Source organism: Amblyomma mixtum, chromosome 10 (genome assembly GCF_055824585.1).
Source record: "Amblyomma mixtum isolate Tamu chromosome 10, ASM5582458v1, whole genome shotgun sequence".
Classification (NCBI taxonomy): domain Eukaryota; kingdom Metazoa; phylum Arthropoda; class Arachnida; order Ixodida; family Ixodidae; genus Amblyomma; species Amblyomma mixtum.
Genome location: NC_143021.1, coordinates 102,268,120 through 102,286,532, shown reverse-complemented (window position 1 = coordinate 102,286,532; position 18,413 = coordinate 102,268,120). Strand labels below are relative to the sequence as shown.

At 52.0% G+C, this 18,413-nt stretch overlaps 1 protein-coding gene across 1 annotated transcript in view; it reads left to right on the top strand.

The window, feature by feature from the left end:
* Nucleotides 1-18,413, top strand: part of LOC149326561 (uncharacterized) — a 106,215-nt gene that overhangs the window by 57,724 nt on the left and 30,078 nt on the right. Inside the window, exon 5 of the mRNA XM_089564615.1 lies at nt 14,333-14,427. Coding sequence (XP_089420741.1) covers nt 14,333-14,427 — 95 coding nt within the window. The remainder of the gene's footprint in view (nt 1-14,332; nt 14,428-18,413) is intronic.

The following is an 18,413-nucleotide window of genomic DNA, read 5'->3' as shown; positions in this document are numbered from 1 at the left end:
GAAGTAATCTTGGACCACCTCAGTAACACCAACTGTGGCCACAAAACATTCAACTACATAAAACAATTTCTTACAGACCGTCAAGCCTACATACGCATACAAGATGCGGAACACGGGCCATACACCATCGGCTCGAGGGGAACACCTCAAGGCGCGGTCCTGTCTCCCCTCCTCTTCAATTTGGCAATGCTTCATCTTCCCTCCAAATTGTCCTCTTTGCCCGGGATACATCACGCTCTTAATGCGGATGACATTACAATCTTGGCCACGCAAGGTAACCTGGGCCACATGGAATCCTGCCTGCAAGCAGCGGCGACCCTAGTCGACGACTACGCGGCCTACTGCGGACTCCAGTGCGCCCCGTCTAAATCAGAATTTGTGCACATACGTCCCTCCCCTCGGGACACAACACCGCTTTGCATCAGTCTCCCCTCGGGACCGATCCGGGAGTCCAAGGAGATCCGCGTCCTTGGTCTCTTCATACACCACCAACGCAGAGTCGACACCACCCTAGCCAAACTTCGCACGGTGGGAGACCAGGTGGGCCGCATGGTCCGCCGGGTCTCCAACAAGCGGGGCGGATTACGAAGCAAGGATGCACTGCGGCTTGCCCATGCTTTCGTAACGAGTAGAATCCTCTACTCAACCCCCTACCTGCACCTGCGCAAACAAGATGATGACCAACTGGAGGTCATCCACCGGAAAGTCATCAAGCGGGCTCTCGACCTCCCGGTCACCACGTCCAACCAGCGACTTCTGGCCTTGGGCGTGGTGAACACATTTCGGGAGCTTCGAGAGGCCCACTTAGTCAACCAATACACGCGTCTTGCACAGACCACGTCCGGTCGCCGCCTCTTGGACCGGCTACACATCAAACATGACTACCATATTGAGGAAAGGGAGAGAGTGCCAGCACCCTGGAGACGCGCCCTCCGGGTCCGACCCCTTCCCCGCAACATGTCCAGAGAAGACCATAGCGGTCGTCGCCAGGCGCGCGCGGAAGCGTTGGCGCGATACTATGGTAACCAACAACATGTGTATTACGTGGACGTTGCCGGCCCACACCACGGGGTGTGGTACACGGCCGCAGTCGTACACAACACAAACACAGTCAACGGGCTCACTTTCAAAGCCTACAGCGCAACACACGCGGAGGAGATTGCCATTGCTCTTGCTCTCACTACTCCCAAGTCGAAACACATCATCACCGACTCGCGAGGGGCCTGTCGGAACTACGAGTTGGGCTGGGCTCCCCCGCTTGCCTGGCGCATACTGGAATATAGCTGTCGATCTGAAGATCCAACTCCACGCAACCTGATTTGGGCCCCCGGTCACCAGGGACTCCAGGGAAACGAACAGGCCGATCAGGCCGCCCGCGCACTCTCTCCCCGGGCTATCTCCCTGTCCTTGGAAGGGTACTCCCAATCAGACAATCTGGCCATTACATTCAAACAAATCACCGATTACTACAAGGAGGAGCACCGGCGCTACCCGGCCCCTTGTAAGGGTCTGGATCGCGCTGACGAGCGCCTCCTCATCAAAATTCTTACTAACACTGTACTGTGCCCGGCGGTGCTTAAACATTTCAATACATCCTTTGATGGCGCGTGCCAGTTCTGTGGGGAGGTGGCTGACACCTTCCACATGGTTTGGGCGTGTCAGTCAAACCCATCTATCCCCCCCAACCCCAACCCCACCAGAGAGGACTGGGAGGCGGCCCTGCTCGGCTGTCAGGACCTAAAGACCCAAAAGGCCTTGGTTCACCGGACGCGGGCGGCGTTGCTTGCCAATGGGGCCCCGGAATAGGGGCTCCACCTAGTATTGTTAGGGGAGAGGGCCAATAGGGCTTATCCCAATCACCTCTCTGTAAATATTTATTGCATTATAAATGTTTTTCACCACCACCACCCACAGAATGAGCAGCGCCCGTCAAAAGAAGGATTAAAGTGCTTGAGAACCGCCGGGCACAGCAGGGTGTTTGTAAAAAGCCTGAGGAGAATTCGTTCGCCAGCTTTACCCAGTCCATTCATAGGAACTGGGTATCGCCGGTGTTCGGCACGATAGTGCGCAGTAATTTCTTTAAAAGAAAGGAGAGGGTTGTGATCTGGGTTAAGCTCCTCCCAGGGACGCCTGGTGCCCGGTGAGTGAGTGCGCGGGCTTCCTCATGGGCGGCTTCGTTACCTGGCATGCCTTGGTGGCCGGGGACCCATATGATTGAGCGATGAGTTGGATCGCCGTCGCGGGTACTGCGGTGTAAGATTTGTTGAGCGAGTGGAGTGATCCCACCGAACTCAAAGTTACGACAGGCTCCGCGAGAGTCTGTGAGGATGAATTTAGAGTCGGGATGGGAGGCTGCGAGGGCGATCGCCACCTCCTCCGCATGCGTTGAGTTGGGCGCTCTCAACGAGAGGCCGTCCACCTGTTTTCCCTCGTGTATGACTGCAGCCGTGTACCATTCCCCCCTGGAGCTGTAGGGGCCTGAAATGTCGACGTAGAAGACGTGTTTCTTTGAGCCATAGTGGCAGTGCAGGGCATTCGCTCGCGCCTGGCGCCGGCCATTATGGTCTTCCTTGTTCATCTTAGTCGGAAAGGGTCGAACGTAGAGGGCGCTTCTCCACAGTTCTGGCACTCGAACCCGTTCCATGGTATGGTGATCATGTCTGATATGTAACCGGTCCAAGAGGCGGCGACCGGACACGGTCTGGGCGAGACGCGTGTATTGGTTAACGAGATGCGCCTCGCGGAGTTCTCGATAGGTGTTCACCAACCCCAACGCGAGGAGCCGCGCGTTGGAAGTGGATATCGGGAGGTCGCGTGCTCTCTTGAAAATTTGCGGAGTACAATCTCCAAGTGATCTTCGTCATGTTTCCGTAAGCGGAGGTAAGGAGTCGAGTGCAGTACTCGACTAGTTACGAAGGCATGCGCGAGCCGCTTCGCATCCTTACTTCGCAACCCTCCTCGCTTGTTGGAAACGCGGCGAACCATTCGGCCCACCTGGTCGCCGACTTTGCGGAGTTTGGCAAGAGTTGTGTCTGCCTTACGATGTTGATTAATGAAGAGACCGAGTATTCGTAGCTCCTTCGCTTCACGGATGGGGCCGCTTGCGAGAGAAAGCTGAACGGAGATGTTGCATTTCGGAGAAGATCGAATATGCACAAATTCAGACTTTGACGGGGAGCACTGGAGGCCGCAGTACGTGGCATAGTGGTCAACTATGCTCGCCGCTGCTTGCAGGCATTCCTCCATCTCTCCTATGTTTCCCGTAGTGGCCCAGATGGTGATGTCATCGGCGTACAGCGCATGCTGAACACCGCCGACAGCCGCCAGCTGTGCTGGGAGGTACATAATAGCAATGTTAAAGAGAAGCGGGGACAACACAGCGCCTTGTGGTGTGCCCCGCGTTCCCATCTCAAACGGGCCGTACTCGGTCTCTTGTATACATATATAGGCCAATCGGTCTGTTAAGAAATCTTTGATGTAATTGAATGTACGAGGACCACAGTTGGTCTCGCCAAGGTGCTTTAGTATGACGCCGTGTTTTACATTGTCAAACGCACCCTTGAGATCGAGTGCTAGGACTATTTTGTCGTTGTGTGGGTGTTCTATGGGTTCGAGAACCTCGTGATGAAGCTGTAAGAGGATGTCCTGTGCGGACTTACTGGGTCGGAAACCGAACATGGTGTCGGCAAAGGAGCTCTTGCTCTCTAGATATTCTGAGAGGCGGTCACGGACCATCGTTTCCATCAGTTTTCCTACGCATGAAGTGAGGGAGATAGGCCGGAGGTTGTCTTTGTTTACCGGTTTCCCCGCCTTTGGGATAAAGGTTACCAATGATGTCTTCCAATCCGGTGGCAACGAAGTGTCCCCGGTCCAAATGGCGTTAATATATTCGAGTAGGGTTTCGTATGCCTGATCAGGAAGGTTCGCCAATAATTTGACTGTGACCTTATCCCTCCCGGGCGCCGTCCCCCTGCGCATTTTGGCAAGAGCCGCGCGAAGGTCGTGAAGCTGGAAAAGTTGATCCAGTTCCGGATTATCGCAGCGTGCATACGAATAATCCTGCCCGCGCGGGTCTTGATCCTGATTGAGGTATTGTGAACGCAAGGTGTTCGCTAGCTGCTTCGTGTTTCCTTGAAAGTTGTGTATCGCGCGATTGATGTGTTTTGGGTCTCTGAACGTGTTTGTGTGGGGTCTATGAGACTCCTAAAGAGCCGGCAAGTGTTGCGGCTGGACATCTGTCTTGCTGCGCTGTTGCATCGATCTACCCAGTTAGTGTCTGCGAGCTGGGCAGCATACTCGGCAGCTTGCTGGGTGAGGTCAGAGATGCGAGCGCGGAGTTTACGGTTGTGTTTCTGCCGCCGCCATCGCTTAGTGAGGCTGCGGCGAGCTTCCCAGAGGTGCCTTAGGTGGTTATCCACGTCAGGTGCACGCTCCGTAAGCTGGATATGCTTTTCTTGTGAACGGAGTGTTAGCATGAGTCCGTGCGCCCAAGTGGAGTAGTCCTGTTCCATGAGAGAAGTTACTGGGATGGCCTGGCGGAAAGCGTTCCAGTCGGGAAGTTTGGCTTGCGCAAGGGGCCGACGTAAAGGCCGAGTGTAAATGATAGTGTTCAATATGCAGTGGTCGCTACCGAGGGTGTCCTCGGTGTTGATCCACTCTGCGTGTTGGATGTGTTTCACGAGGGTAAGGTCGGGGCAGGTGTCCCGAGTGACGGAGTTCCCTACACGTGTTGGGTGGACCGGGTCGGTTAGAAGAGTGATGCCCAGCGTAGATATAAATTCCGCCAACTTACGACCTCGCGTCTCTTCCTTGCAATAACCCCACATGAGACAGGGCGCGTTAAAATCGCCCACTATCATGAGGGGGTCGTGACCCGCGATCCTTAGCGCTGCGCTAAAGGTGTTAGAAAAAGTGATGTTTTTGAGTTTCGGGCGGCAGTAGATATTAAGTATGTGTGCGGGGCTATCTGTTCGCCGCAGGGGGAGGGCAGAGACCATCACGTACGAATGTTCCAGATTTAGGTCGAGATCAACCTCCTGCGCTGTGTAACCCTTATGGACTAGGATACAGGTGAACGGGTCTCGTTGAAAAGTGTTATAGCCCGTGAGCTTAACCGCATCTCCGGTTTCTTGCAACGCAAGGACTGCGGCGGGGTGTTCGAGGTTGTCAATGTACGCCCTTAAGTGGGCGCGTTTGGTTCTGTTTTTGAAACCCCGACAATTCCATTGCACAAGGGAAAAAACTTGCTGTCCTTGCGGGGGGCGGCGCCCTTTAGGGTGTTGGTTGGGAGGGGACGCAGCCATGTTGATTTGAAGGGAGACTGCCTTGGAGACAGGCACAGGTTCCGTCACACGCGGCTGGATCGGTTCCGGCTCTTCCTTGAGTTCGGTTAGATCGATGGGGCGGTTGAATATTGATGGGCGGTTTGCGTCTTTGAGGGGCCCCATTCTGCGTAGATGCCTGGGGTATGACTCCAGCCACGTCTTAATATTGGCCGTCACGGTGGCCGTAACCGTGGCCGTGACTGACTTGAACAGGGTTTCTTGAATTCGGCCGAAATTTGACATCTGAGTCGCTAATGCGGCAAGGGCGTTTTCGACGGCGGTGAAACGCGTGTCAGAGCTAGATGGTGTCGGGTCCACCGGCACTTGTTGCATCGGTTCCGGAGCTACCTGGGCAATAGGCGGGGAGGACCGAATCGTTTCTAGCGCATGAATTTTGGCCTGGAGTTGAGCATTTTGTGCCCCGAGAGTCTCGAGCTCACGGCGGAGGTCCGCAACCTCAGAGTTAAGGGGGGGAGGAGGAGGAAGGGTTGGTGGGGAAGAAGGTAGGCGAATGCGGGGGGACGGAGGAGGCCCGTCTCGGCTGCCTACCTGTGGCTGTGATGTCTTCTTTGGTGTGCCAAGCGGACGGCCCTCGAGAGGCGGAAAATCTCCGTTCTGGAATACGGGTGCGCCTGGATCACGTGACGACTTTTGACTTGTTGATGGAGGGGACTTGGAGACACGCCCCGGCAACGCGCCCGCCGGTGGCGCTGGTCCGGATGTGCCTTGCACCAGCTTGTTGCCAGGCGGGGGAACTTTTGGAGTGGTGTCATTTCCGGAGGGCACTGCACACTGACGTTGCTTTCGTTGACCGGTTGGGTTTCCCGGTCGTTGCAGCCGCCGGAATTTTGCCTTGCAGTCTTGCGAGCCCGTAAGGTGGCCGCCACCGCAGACGATGCAGGAAGGGGTGCACTCGTGGGTCTCCAAGTTGCCGTCTTCGAGGACTGCGACCGTTTGGCCGCAGTGTCCGCAGCGATTGCGTTGAGGATCCGGGCATAAGTCCACACGGTGGCCGATGGTGCCGCATCGGAAACACGCGGGAATAGTCCGCTTGTATTCGCGTACCAAGGTCACCACACTGTTATAGTGCACGTAACGTGGCACTTTATGCCCCACGAAGGTGAGCAGGGCAATCGGCGACCTCCCCAGCTTGCGGATGAAGGCTATCTCTCCTCCGCGCCACTGGACTTTCGATTTCAGGGTGGTCGAAGTTTCCTGCTCATGGACGGTAATGATCCCCCTGCAGACTTCACCGTTGACTTTGGCGTGACCGACCATCGCGATGGAGCCTTTGGAAGCTTTCAGAGTAAATTCACGAGCGAGCGCGTTCGCCGCGTTCACGTCTTGAGTGGTGGCGATAACGATATTCTAGTCCCAGATGGGCCAGATACTAAGAGTGTCCACCGAGGAGGCATTAACATAGGCGGAGAGCAAAACACCAAGCTCACCGTTCTGCAGAACCGTCTTCAGGGAGACCGTCATTCTGGGCTTGATGACGATCGTGAAGTCTTCTTTGCGGAGTCGAGGCATAGCAGCAGGCCGCCATATCGTCGATCCCGCTGTTGGCGAGAGCTGATGGTTGGAACTTGAAGTATTTGGCTGCACAGAAGCATGGGCACTCACGGAGGGTCCGTTCACTGCCGAGGTGTTCAGGCGCTGCTGGCGTTTGCGAAGTGCCACCAACGAGAAGAGGCCTTCATCCACGATCTCCTGCGTCGGAGTGGAGGTTTCAGGAGAAGACGGGGCTTCTGCGACGACTTCTGTCCATGCCATCGTCTCGGGACTGTACCCGCGGCGAGCGGAGGCCGCCATGGCATCCGCGGAGAACGCTGGAGACTGGCTGCTTGGCTTTAGGCCTGGCTGGGGCTCCCACGGGATGAAGACATAAATGGGCCTAAAAGGCCCAAAAATTGGCCCACCCGGTCGAGAGCGATGTCTTCGGGTGCCGGGTGATGTTAACCGTCGAGTACAAGCAAAATTTTCGCGGTCGTAGGGAATTTTTTGGTAATCCGGACGAAAATTGTCGGAGCCGAAATGAGGCGCGTCCGCTCGAGACGCGGCTGGCGATCGCTCTCCGACTCCGTGGCACCGCTACAATACGCTGTCGCGTTCCACTCCTAAAGGCGAAGCTTAAGCGTCATTAATTGGCAGTTAATGCACCAACAAAAAAAAATGGCTGAGGCTTAGCTAAGGTTAAGCCTAGTCAGATGTGAAGCATATTGATGGCTAGGCTTGGTAATACATGGCTTTCCTTGGTTGACGTTCATCCCGCTCTTCATTGGTCTCTGTGGCACGCTGAAGCTTTCGGTTCTCGTTCAAATCAGCCGTGCTTCTAGGCGGCATCCCAACACCTGGCCGCCTCGTAAGTGCCCGGAGAGCGAGGCAAGCTCAGCTTTATACCGCTGCTGTGGCGTCAAGTGGTCAGCTGCAGCGCCTCCGATGTGGAGCCTCCACCGCCGCGGCCGACCGCTCGAGCCGGCAGCCCATCTCCCCTCTGCTGTGACGTCATGTTGTCACGTGGTGTCACGTGGTGACGCTAAAGGTCAATGGTAGCTCCACCGCCGCGCTCGACGGGCTGTAGTGTAGCTCTAGTAATATGCTTCGCATAAAAAATGAGCCTTCGTGGCGGAGTGGTAGCGTCTCCTTCCCATTCGGACGCCCATATGAAAACTGCAAAAATCCTGTGTAGCTTCTGAACGTTCACACGCGAGCAATGCAAAACCTGCATCACATACCAGAATTTGCTAATAAAAAAAAGATTGCAGACTGTAGCTCTGGCGAAAATTGAAAGGTTGGTGCCTTTCCATTTCCCAGCTCGGTCACGTGCGTCTTTAGTTTGCTCTTTCCAATAGTCCTCGCTATCGCGATAAGCATCGAGCGGAACGCCCAAATACTTGCCCGGGGTCGTCGCCCACGGTACGTTGGCGAAATGGTCCGGGTGGGATGGCCACCATCCATGCCAGAGCCCAAGGCACTTGGACCAGTTAACCCCGCTACCTGTGACTTCGCTGAACGCGCGTACACACCCGACAGCTTCACTTATGCTCCCCTGATCAACCGTAAATACTGCAACGTCATCTGCATAGGCCAGCAGCTTAACTTCAGCTGCTTGTAACCTAAAGCCATTAATACTATTGTTTTCTATGATTTTCATGCACAGCGTTTCGATGTAAATACAAAACAAGAGAGGGCTGAGGGGGCAGCCCTGACGCACCGAACGCTGCACGCTAATGGGGGCCCCCAGACTCTTGTTAACAATCAGCCTCGTCGTGCAGTTTCGCTACGCCAGGGCTACACCCTTCCGGATAACTGAACCGACGTTCGCATGGTCTAAAACGGCAAACAAAATTTCATGAGAAACACAGTCAAATGCCTTTTCAAGATCAATCTGAAGCATCGCTACTCGCCCATTGATGTCATCACAGCTTTCAAGCACACTGCGCGCTTTGTGAATGTTGGAAAAAATTGAGCGCCCTTTGATTCCACATGTCTGGTGGGGTCCAACAATATCCGATATCACTGTCTGCAGTCTACGCGCCAATACCTTCATAAAAATTTTGTAGTCCACATTAGTGAGTGCTATGGGTCGATACGCTGTAACCAATTGTAATTTCTCTATATCATCCGTTTTAGGTATGAGCACTGTATGGGAGGTCCCAAAAGACGGAGGCAATACGTTTATTTTATAGGCTTCATTGAAAATTGTACACAGCACTGGGGCAATTTCGTGCTTAAATTCTTTATAAAATGCCGCACTGAATCCATCTGGTCCTGGTGATTTTCCTAGGCTTAACTGATCTATCGCGTGCTCTACCTCGCTGTGAGTTATTGTTAGTTCCATTTTCTTTTTGCTTTCTTCGTCAAGCCGTGGCATTGCACCAAGAAACTGATGCGTAAAGGCTACTGCGTCTACAGGAGTCGATGAAAAAAGCCTCTGGTAGTATTCATTAAGGGCTTCTTTGATGTGGTCAGTGTCTGCCGATAAGATACCCCCCATTCTATTTTATCGATGTGATTTCTTTCAGCGCGCGCTTTTTCTAGACCAAGAGCACGTTTCGATGGCGCTTCGCCAGCAGCTGTGTCTTCCGCCCTTGCCCTCACTAGTGCTCCGCGATAACGCCGTTCTTCCATAAGCTCTATCTTTTGTTTTGTTTTCCTGACATCTTCTATCCATTTCCCAGGCTCTTTGCATTCCTGCTTCATCAACGTTTGAAGCAGTGACCTTAGCTCAGCTTCGTCTTGTTTTTCCTTATAACGAATACATGTCGCCCTTTCTATTGCTTTGATTTTTAAAGATTCTTTACTTAGCTCCCACTGTTGCCAAATCCTCAGGTTCTTGCGCGGGTTTATTTTACCTATTTCGTCCTTTACTGCTCTGCAGTAGATTTCGTCTTGAAGAAGCGTGTTGTTTAGCTTCCACATTTCCCACGAAAATGCCTTGCTTCGGTTCACACTTCCCAGGCAGCACTCAACTAAACAGTGGTCTGAGAAGGAGACTCCCACAACTTCATAATGGTTGCAAACAGGGGCAAGGTCGACTGATGCGTAAATGCGGTCCAGCCGTGCATGGCTTGAGCCCTGGAAATGAGCGAACTGCACTGTCCGCGCACCCTCAATAAGTTCAGCCACATCCTCAAGGTTTCCGTTCTCGATCATTCGCATCAACACTTCAGTGCTCCTGTCTCGAAACCCCCGGATGCCTGACCTATCGCGCGCGTTAAGAACACAATTGAAGTCGCCTAATACAATGAGCCTCCTCTCCGTACAAAGGCGCTCTTGGAGGCTTTGGAAAAAGGCAACCCTTTCCTCAACCACATTCGGCGCGTACACAGTAACAATGCGCCACTCATTGCCGTTCAGACAAAAATCAAGCACAATACACCGGCCATACACACACGAAAAATAAGCCTGCACCTCTAGCCCCGGCATCTTCTTTACAAAAAGCACGCAGCCAGCCGATGTTCCCACTGCTTGACTGACGACAGCATAAAATCTAGTCGTGAAACGTCGCACCATGCTGTCGGTTCCTTCGTTGGCGTCCACTTTCGTCTCCTGCACGGCCAATACATCTATCTCGCGCTCCGTAATAAGTCGGTACACCTGACCTTGTTTTTTCCTTGTCGCAAGGCCCCTCACATTCAATGTAGCGACTCTAAAGGCGGAGGCGGGAGCCATTTTTACGCAAGAGGAAGAAACCAACAGCATGGTGCTTACCTTCCACGTCTAGCGCGCCGCTAGACGCCACTGTGGCCGCCGGTATCATCCGGCTCAAGAACATCAGTCTGCTCGCGTAGGACCTTGCCTGCGGAGGAGTACCGTTTGTCAGCCGCATTGTTTGGGCGTGGCCGTAACGACGAACGCCGGGCTTGAGTCGTCTTTGCAGGGGCTTCCTCGACGCCGGGTGCTACCACTTTGTCCCCTTCAGGGCTGGCTTGGTCATGGGAACGCTTCGCCGGGGTGTTAAGGGGGGGCGAGACGCTTGTTGTGCGGGCGCCGGTATTCTCGTGGTGGTCCTCGTTCAGGTCCTTTCCAGTGGAGGCCCAGGAGGGGATGTTTTAACTCTTTCGCTACCGCGAAAAAATGCATGATTTGGAGCGTACTGGAAGAAAATTTTTTTGCTCAAGAACTAATACACCCAGCACATGTTGCAATGCATGAAATTGTAGCTTATTAGTTAAACTTCTGAATTAAACAAACACCAGAGTTGTGTGTGCAAAAGTAAATCAACATTTATTTGTGAAATTTGCTAAAAACACAAAAAAAGTATATAGCAAAAACAAAAATTACCGGCTGCACTAAGCCCGAACTTGATTAGAGGAAAACTGGAATATACAAACTGTTGCACATGTTTATAGCTGTCATTATTCACAGTTTCAGCTATCAGAAAAATTTACTGCACTTTCCATGGCTTGTCAAGTCAGGGGTCATGACTGTGGTGCCACTGTGAAGGGCAATCAGAGGTGATGATGTGAAGCAGAGGTAGACTGACAAGTGCTTCACATAAGGTTTTATCTTTGTTCCTCCCTTGTTCTCTGATAGCCGAGCTTGCAGTTTCTTCTTTTTTTCATTTTTTTCGATTGGTGTTGAATGGATTCTATGGGAGGATTGGGGGCGTGGACTTCTTTTCCCTCATCATACCCGAAGATTTCTTGAATGAGCTGCTCCCTGAAAGCCAGCTGATAAAATTTGGCATTTTAGGCAAGCTCTAAAACATCAGGATAGATGAAATAAGTTTTAGCGATGTGGTTCAAAAGCCAGGACACTTTCCAAGTCTTGCCAATAGATGCTGCCGCCACTGAATCATCCGGGTCCGTTACGTGCAAAAACAAACAAACAAAAAAAGCGAAAAACCAATTTTGAGAAATAATTTTTGATGGCAGAGGGCCAGAATAGGTTATTCTGGCATTTCAGTAGAGATACAGTCGTGGGAGGTCAACAATTCCAATGTATATGATGATTCCAATGAACATCAGAATCTCCAACAGATTCACGTCTCCCCATGAGCCGTCACGCCGAATTTACTGAAAATCTTCATCCATGCATACTTATTAGTGTTTCCGCACACGATCTTAATCATTTCCGCCGTGAAGAGCATAAAAAAAAAAGACGAGAAGTCGAACGAATCTCCGAGCACCGCTCCGCAGCGATGTGCCGACATGGACACCTAGCTGTCGTCTTGGTTGAAAAACGCGACGCGACCTTGAGCATTTGGCAAACTGTCTTCGCCATACGTTGTCAAGACCCTGAAGCACAAAAATAAACCACTGTCATCAATTACAAACCGTATGCACCGCAGAAAACACACAGCGAACGAAAACAGAACTTACATGCAAGTACGCGCTGACGTTCCAGGCTCCCGAGGCGAAGTCTCGCTGTCGAAACCGAAATCCGACGTTTGTACATTGTTGCCCGAATAATAACCGCTGCTTTCGTCGCAGAAAACGAAACCGAAACCGGCCGACGTGCTTGGTGTCAGCTTTCGCTTTCGAGGAGCGCGCGGAGACGCGGACGCCATTTTCTCCGGCTGACGCTGCTGCGGCCGTTCAAAGTTTTATTTTTCACGGCGCCCCCTCATGTCAAAACACTGAAACCAAGGCTGCAATCGAAAGAGGAGTTGTCGAGCTCGCTAACTAGATGGCGGAGCACGTCCACAACGCTCCAAAATGAGCATTTTTGCGCGGGCGATTTGAATCGATCATATGCGAACGATCGCCTATGGCGCGGTAGCGAAAGAGTTAAAAAGGGTGAAGAAAATGCAGGTGCCACCAGGAGTAAAGACTTTCTTTTTTAAGTTACACACCGGGACGTTACCAGTTAAAAAGTTTCTAGAGGGAAAGGATTTCTTTTTACCGTGGGGATCGAACTGCTTAATTTGTAAACAGCCTGAAACAATAGACCATGTTTTTTTGCACTGCTGGGAAGGGGTTTATTTTTGGGACGTGTTACAAAGGACCATAAAGAAAGAGCTACCACTTGACGCGCACGGAATTCGCTATTTAAGCACTGGTAACGAGGATGGGGCACCTTTTGATCTCATAATGCTCTTGGGCCTCCACTGTATATGGCGCTCCAGAATGGCAGGCTACCATTGTGACAAAGACGCACGACCGGCCCGAATTTATTTTCGGGAAAGCATGGACTGGTTTCTTGCAATCCAAAAAGCAGCTGCGGAGCCTCCCGAGTGGCTCTCAAGACTAGAGCCGTTGTGTATGTTGCGGGAATTTTAAGCTGACGAAGCCAGTCTCGTGCTGGCTGACCACGACAGTGTCGTATGTATATGGCGTTATGTGTATTTTTGTTGTGCAATGTCATGAGCCAAAGACAGGCAATAAAGAAAAAAAAAAGGAGTGGTAGCGTCTCCGCCTGAAATACCAAAGGCCCTGGTTCGATTCCCAGTCTCGACGCAGTTTTTTTTTAAGTAGTAGCGGTCCTGCCGCCTGGTGGAGCGCGGCTGAAACGGTTGCTATGGCAACGGTGCTCCATCTGTTTGACCTCGGCCCCCGCCGGGAGCTACGCGACGGCTCGAAACTGGCGCAGTATTGCTTACGCAATAAAAATCGGCAGATACACTTAAGAATGCTTAGGTGAGGAAATACAAAAAAGCGTTACTGTCCCTGGGCGCATTGACACCCACCCACGCGGACACCACCCATACACACTCACACGCTCGGGCGTATTGCATCACGCGGAACGTTGTTTGATGAACCGTAGCATCGTATTTTCGCTACAAAAAATTGATTTCTGTGGGAAGGAAATGTCGCAGTAACTGTCTCACGTCTCGACGTACACCTCAACCGCACCTTAATAGATCTGGTAAAGAGTATAGGAAGCCACACAATTCAAGGTGCATATGCTATCGGTTGGAAACCCTGTAGCACGTCAGCCTCCGACTCTACTGACACCAGTAAGCTATTTGCATCTAGCAGTCGTATGACGACACCCGGAACCCTGTATGACAAACGGCTGCGTCACAATCTACGTACGAATGTTGTCGGAGAAATTGGCGTCACATTTAGGTCAGTCTGTTGGGAGTATATATAGACGAACGACATGTAGGTCATGGTTGAAGTGGTAGTGCTCCGGTTGGTGTGTGCGTCATACGGTCGCTTTAACACGTCCCCCAATTTCTGCTGCTATCGCCGGGATTTTCAGCCCTTTTTTCGACTGCACTCATTAACACATGCCGGAATCTTTTCTCGCAATGGGACTAGCATTACTTTCGCATTAAAATCAGCCTCAGCTGCTGCGCTCGCAAGATTTCCGCAGAGAATGTGATGGGCGGTGCCATAACCGTGAAGCTCGTGCAAGAAAATTGGCAAATATTTTCTTTCTCTCTCACCCGTTTTGGAAGCCAGTTGTTGCATGATTCTCAAGTGCTTGTTGTCAACCCTACGTCGCGCGTAAGTTACCAGCGGCAATAGGGAGGCTTCTTTGGAGGCAAAGCTTCCGCTGACTTCGGAGCTTGGGCAGCAGCGGGTGACTTTAGGGTAATTTTTCCTTCTCTGCAGGGTACGCATGGAGCCTTTGGTACAACACAGGCGACCAGCAAAGAATTATGTCGCTGCACGTATCCAACGAATCTGGGTATGAGGCGGACCGTGTTGTGAGTATTCGTGTTCATTTGCATAGACATAATATTTGTACGGTGCGTTTTATCAACAAATGAGTCATATAATTCCAAGCCACCCAAAAGTGATCCACCGAAGGCATCAAAGCAAAATAAAATACCCATTGCTTTTAAGAAAATGGTCACAATGAGAGAATTTAAAATAAATTATATGGCCCGATAACAAAATTAATGCAGTGCCTGCCAGTTGGTCCGGTGGACAAGAAGGACGGATCTCGACGACGTGTTCGAAGTGCGACATCGACCATACTCTACGAAGGCAGGTAGAGCAGTGCAGCGAGAGAATTATTTCAGTTAGAAGCGGACTGAAGACAACTTCGCCTCATCTATGGTTCTTATGGAGGCGTTGCTCCTCACACTACAGCGGAACTGAAAATTATTGCCGTGAAAATCACTATAAAACTTTTCGCCCTACTAGATTAAGAGTTTTGAAGGCCAACAAGAAATGGCCTCTGCGATTTGCACTATGAAGTAATTGGTGGTGTGGCTTAATCCCCCCCCCCCCCCCCCGCCCCAATGTGTGCCCAAAAAGCTGCACCGAGCCTCCGCAGTTTGCGCGCGAGGCTCTCTATATCGATCACTTGGGTTTTCATTCGTCAAAAAAGGTTTTTTTTTCAAAGCCCAAGAAGCCCACCTGTGGATTTTGCGTGTCCATAGTTTACTGTAACTACACTGAATGAATATTATATTATTATCATTATTGTTATTAAAAAAGCCGACTTAGTCGTTAGAATACAGTAAATTATCGAAACAGGCTAGCTTAAATTTTTCTTCACTTCCCATTTCGACCTAGTCAGGATTGCTCTTAGAGGAACTGATTCTGTTATAGTTGCTGTAAGACGCTCCTCAAGTAAACGCTGTTCCACAAGACACCTTGCCGCAAACCAGACCGAGAAATCACACAGGGATTTTTCATCGAGATGGCTGGAGCACCTTGCATTAACACCACTTGAGTACCGATAGTCACGTCATATTACAGAATAAGAATAAGAGGAAAATTGATACAGCAAGGGGAAGTATACAGGATGTACCAGCTAATTTTAGTCAAAGCTTTAAAAATATCGTCACGTTGTAGTGACGGCCGTCGAGCGGTCAGGAAGACACCAACCAGTCTTGGAAACGAAGCTCTTTATTTGGGCTGACTTGCGCCCGCGAGAGAACTCAATCACTCGGCGGCGGCGTAAGCAACAAACGTGCTCGTCGGTCGTCGAACCGTTACGAATGCCCTCCGCTCGCGGCGTCGTTCAAGTTAAAGCCGCCAAGGAAACTTCGAGATAGCAGGTCGAGATGATCTAGAGTAATCTGGAAACACGTAGATGCAGCTCAGCATGGCTGTGATCAAGCGAGATTAGTCCGGTCGCTTCTAGCGTCACGAACACAAATGATAACACCCCTTTCCTGCGGCCTTGCGCGAACGAGCGGGCACTACAATGATACGTGGCATTACCCCCCTCTCAAAGAAGCATCGCATCGATGCTTTAAAATGAAAATAAACAGGGAGAATGCTAACCTCGAGTCCTTTAGCCTTCAAAATAAGGTTTGAGAGCAGCGGTAAAAGCTTCAAGTCTGGCCGTGTCGTCGTCTTAGTTGTCGTCGTCGTCGTCGTAGGGGCCGTCGTCGGGGTAGGGGCCGTCGTCGTACGGGTCGTCGTCGTATAGGTCGTCGTCGTAGGGGTCGTCGTAGTGGTCGTCGTCGTTGGGGTCGTCGTCGTTGGGGTCGTCGTGGTTCTCGTCATAGTTGAGGCATAGTCTTGTGTTTTCGTCGATGGAAGATCTTAGTTCCTGCGCTATGAAGCAACCTTGCCTCCAGAGGCAGCTTTATTCAGTTTAACCTTCGGGGGCTGGGGGTGCGTCCACGCACTGCGTAGCCTTGGCTAGGATATACAAAGCGCGGTGACGATGGAGACGGGGAACGTGATAGGCGGCTCGGCGATGAGTATTCTTCCCGCCGCAAGAACTCCTCAATTTCGGCTGGTCGCTGGCCGTATCGGGGTCGTGGGGCGTCGTAAGAAAACCTTCGGCTGCCCATTCTGCTGCATGGGCAGTACCGGAGAATGTGACCGGCTTCGCCACATTGGAAGCATAGTGGGCGGCGCTGGTAGGGAGTTCTCCACTCGTCGCATTTCCTTGGCTTTGTGCGACGCTCGTAGGACGGGCGGGTTGGGGCGAGAGGGCGGCGGTCCAGCGCACCTGGATGATGACGATATGGGCTTGGGTCTCGTCGTCGAGGTGCAGGACGGCGGACTGCTGTGGCGTAAGTCATGGCTGGTGGCTGCAGAGGCTGCGTGGTGTTCGACGTCACACCCAAGGCCTGTTGAACCTCGTCCTGGATGACGTCAGTGAGCGATATAACCTGCGGCTGCTATCCTGTTGGCAGCAATCGTCGGAGCTCTTCTCGCTCAACTTCACGTATAACCTCCCGCTGGTTATCGCTGTTAGCGGTGTCCAGGCAGTTTGGTGACCAAAAGCGCTGCTGGCGGTCATACTGGCGGGCTCTGGCATCAAGAGTTTTTTCCATGGTGGATGCCTCTTCGACGAATTCCGCGACGGTTTTCGGGGGGTTCCGTACGAGGCCCGCAAAGAGTTGCTATTTAACTCCCCGCATAAGCAGCTTGACCTTTTCTTCTTCCTTCATGCTCGAGTCGGCACGCCGGAAGAGACGCTTCATCTCCTCAGTGTACACTGCAACGGTCTCGTTTGGGTGTTGTATGCGAGACTGTCGCAGCTGCTGGGCTCTCTCCTTTCTCACGACGTTTGTGAAAGTCTTGAGAAGCTGAGAAGGTTTCCCAATCCGTAAGGCTAGCTTCCTCATTCTCAAACCAGATTTTTGCTGGTCCCTCCAAGGCGAAGAATACGTACCTAATTTTCATGTCGTCGTCCCAGTGGTTAAAGAGAGCCACACGGTCGAACTGTTCCAGCCATTCTTCGGGGTCGGCGCCAGGCGAAGCGTCGAAGGTTGGTGGCACCCGGGGCTGCTGAAGAATGATTGAAATCGTCGTCTGGGGCAAGCTCATGATGGACGTTGCTACTGGTTTTCGCTTCCGAGTAGGGTCCGGCTGAGTCCCGAAGTCAGGTGCGTGCCCTAGCAGGCGTCGGCTTGCGCGATGGACTGGAGTCACGTCCTCCGGTGAATGGCTCAAAGGGCTGGCGTCACGACTTGCAGGGGGTGTCTGGTACATGGAAGGCTATCCAGCACCTCCACCAGATGTCACGTTGTAGTGACGACAGTCGAGCGGTCAGGAAGACACCAACCAGTCTTGGAAACGAAGTTCATTATTTGGACTGACTTGCGCCCGCAAAAGAACTGAATCTCTCGGCGGCGGCGTAAGCAACAAACGTGCTCGTCGGTCGTCGAACTACGAATGCCCGCTGCTCGCGGCGTCGTTCAAGTTAAAGCCGCCAAGGAAACTTCGAGATAACAGGTCGAGATCATCCAAAGTAATCTGGAAACACGTAGATGCACCTCGGCATGGCTGTGATCAATCGAGATTAGTCCGGTCGCTTCTAGCGTCACGAACACAAATGATAACACCGCTTTCCTGCGGCCTTGCGCGAACGAACGGACACTACAACGATGCGTGGCGATATGCAGCGGCACTCTAAGATGCCACAACCAAATGCATGTTGCAGGCTGTTGTATGGAGCAAATCACACTATTTTGGTAATGTCCTTAATTGCATAATTAGTTGATATTAATTAACCAGCTTCGCAAGCACCGAAGAGAGGCGAAAGATTACAATGAAAAAGCTATGGAACGGCCTACAAACACGCGATTCGACAGTTTCTAACTTCCCATCTATTACGTATTAGCTTGCTTTCGTTCACTCCAGATGCCGGCGAAGTACAAAAAGATACCATGTGACACGTCCTCTTGCTCGCCACGATTGCCGCGCTCCCAAACGATCCGCTTATAAACGACCAGCTCGCTTAGCCAAGGGGGCTGCCGCTTAAGGTGACAGGGCT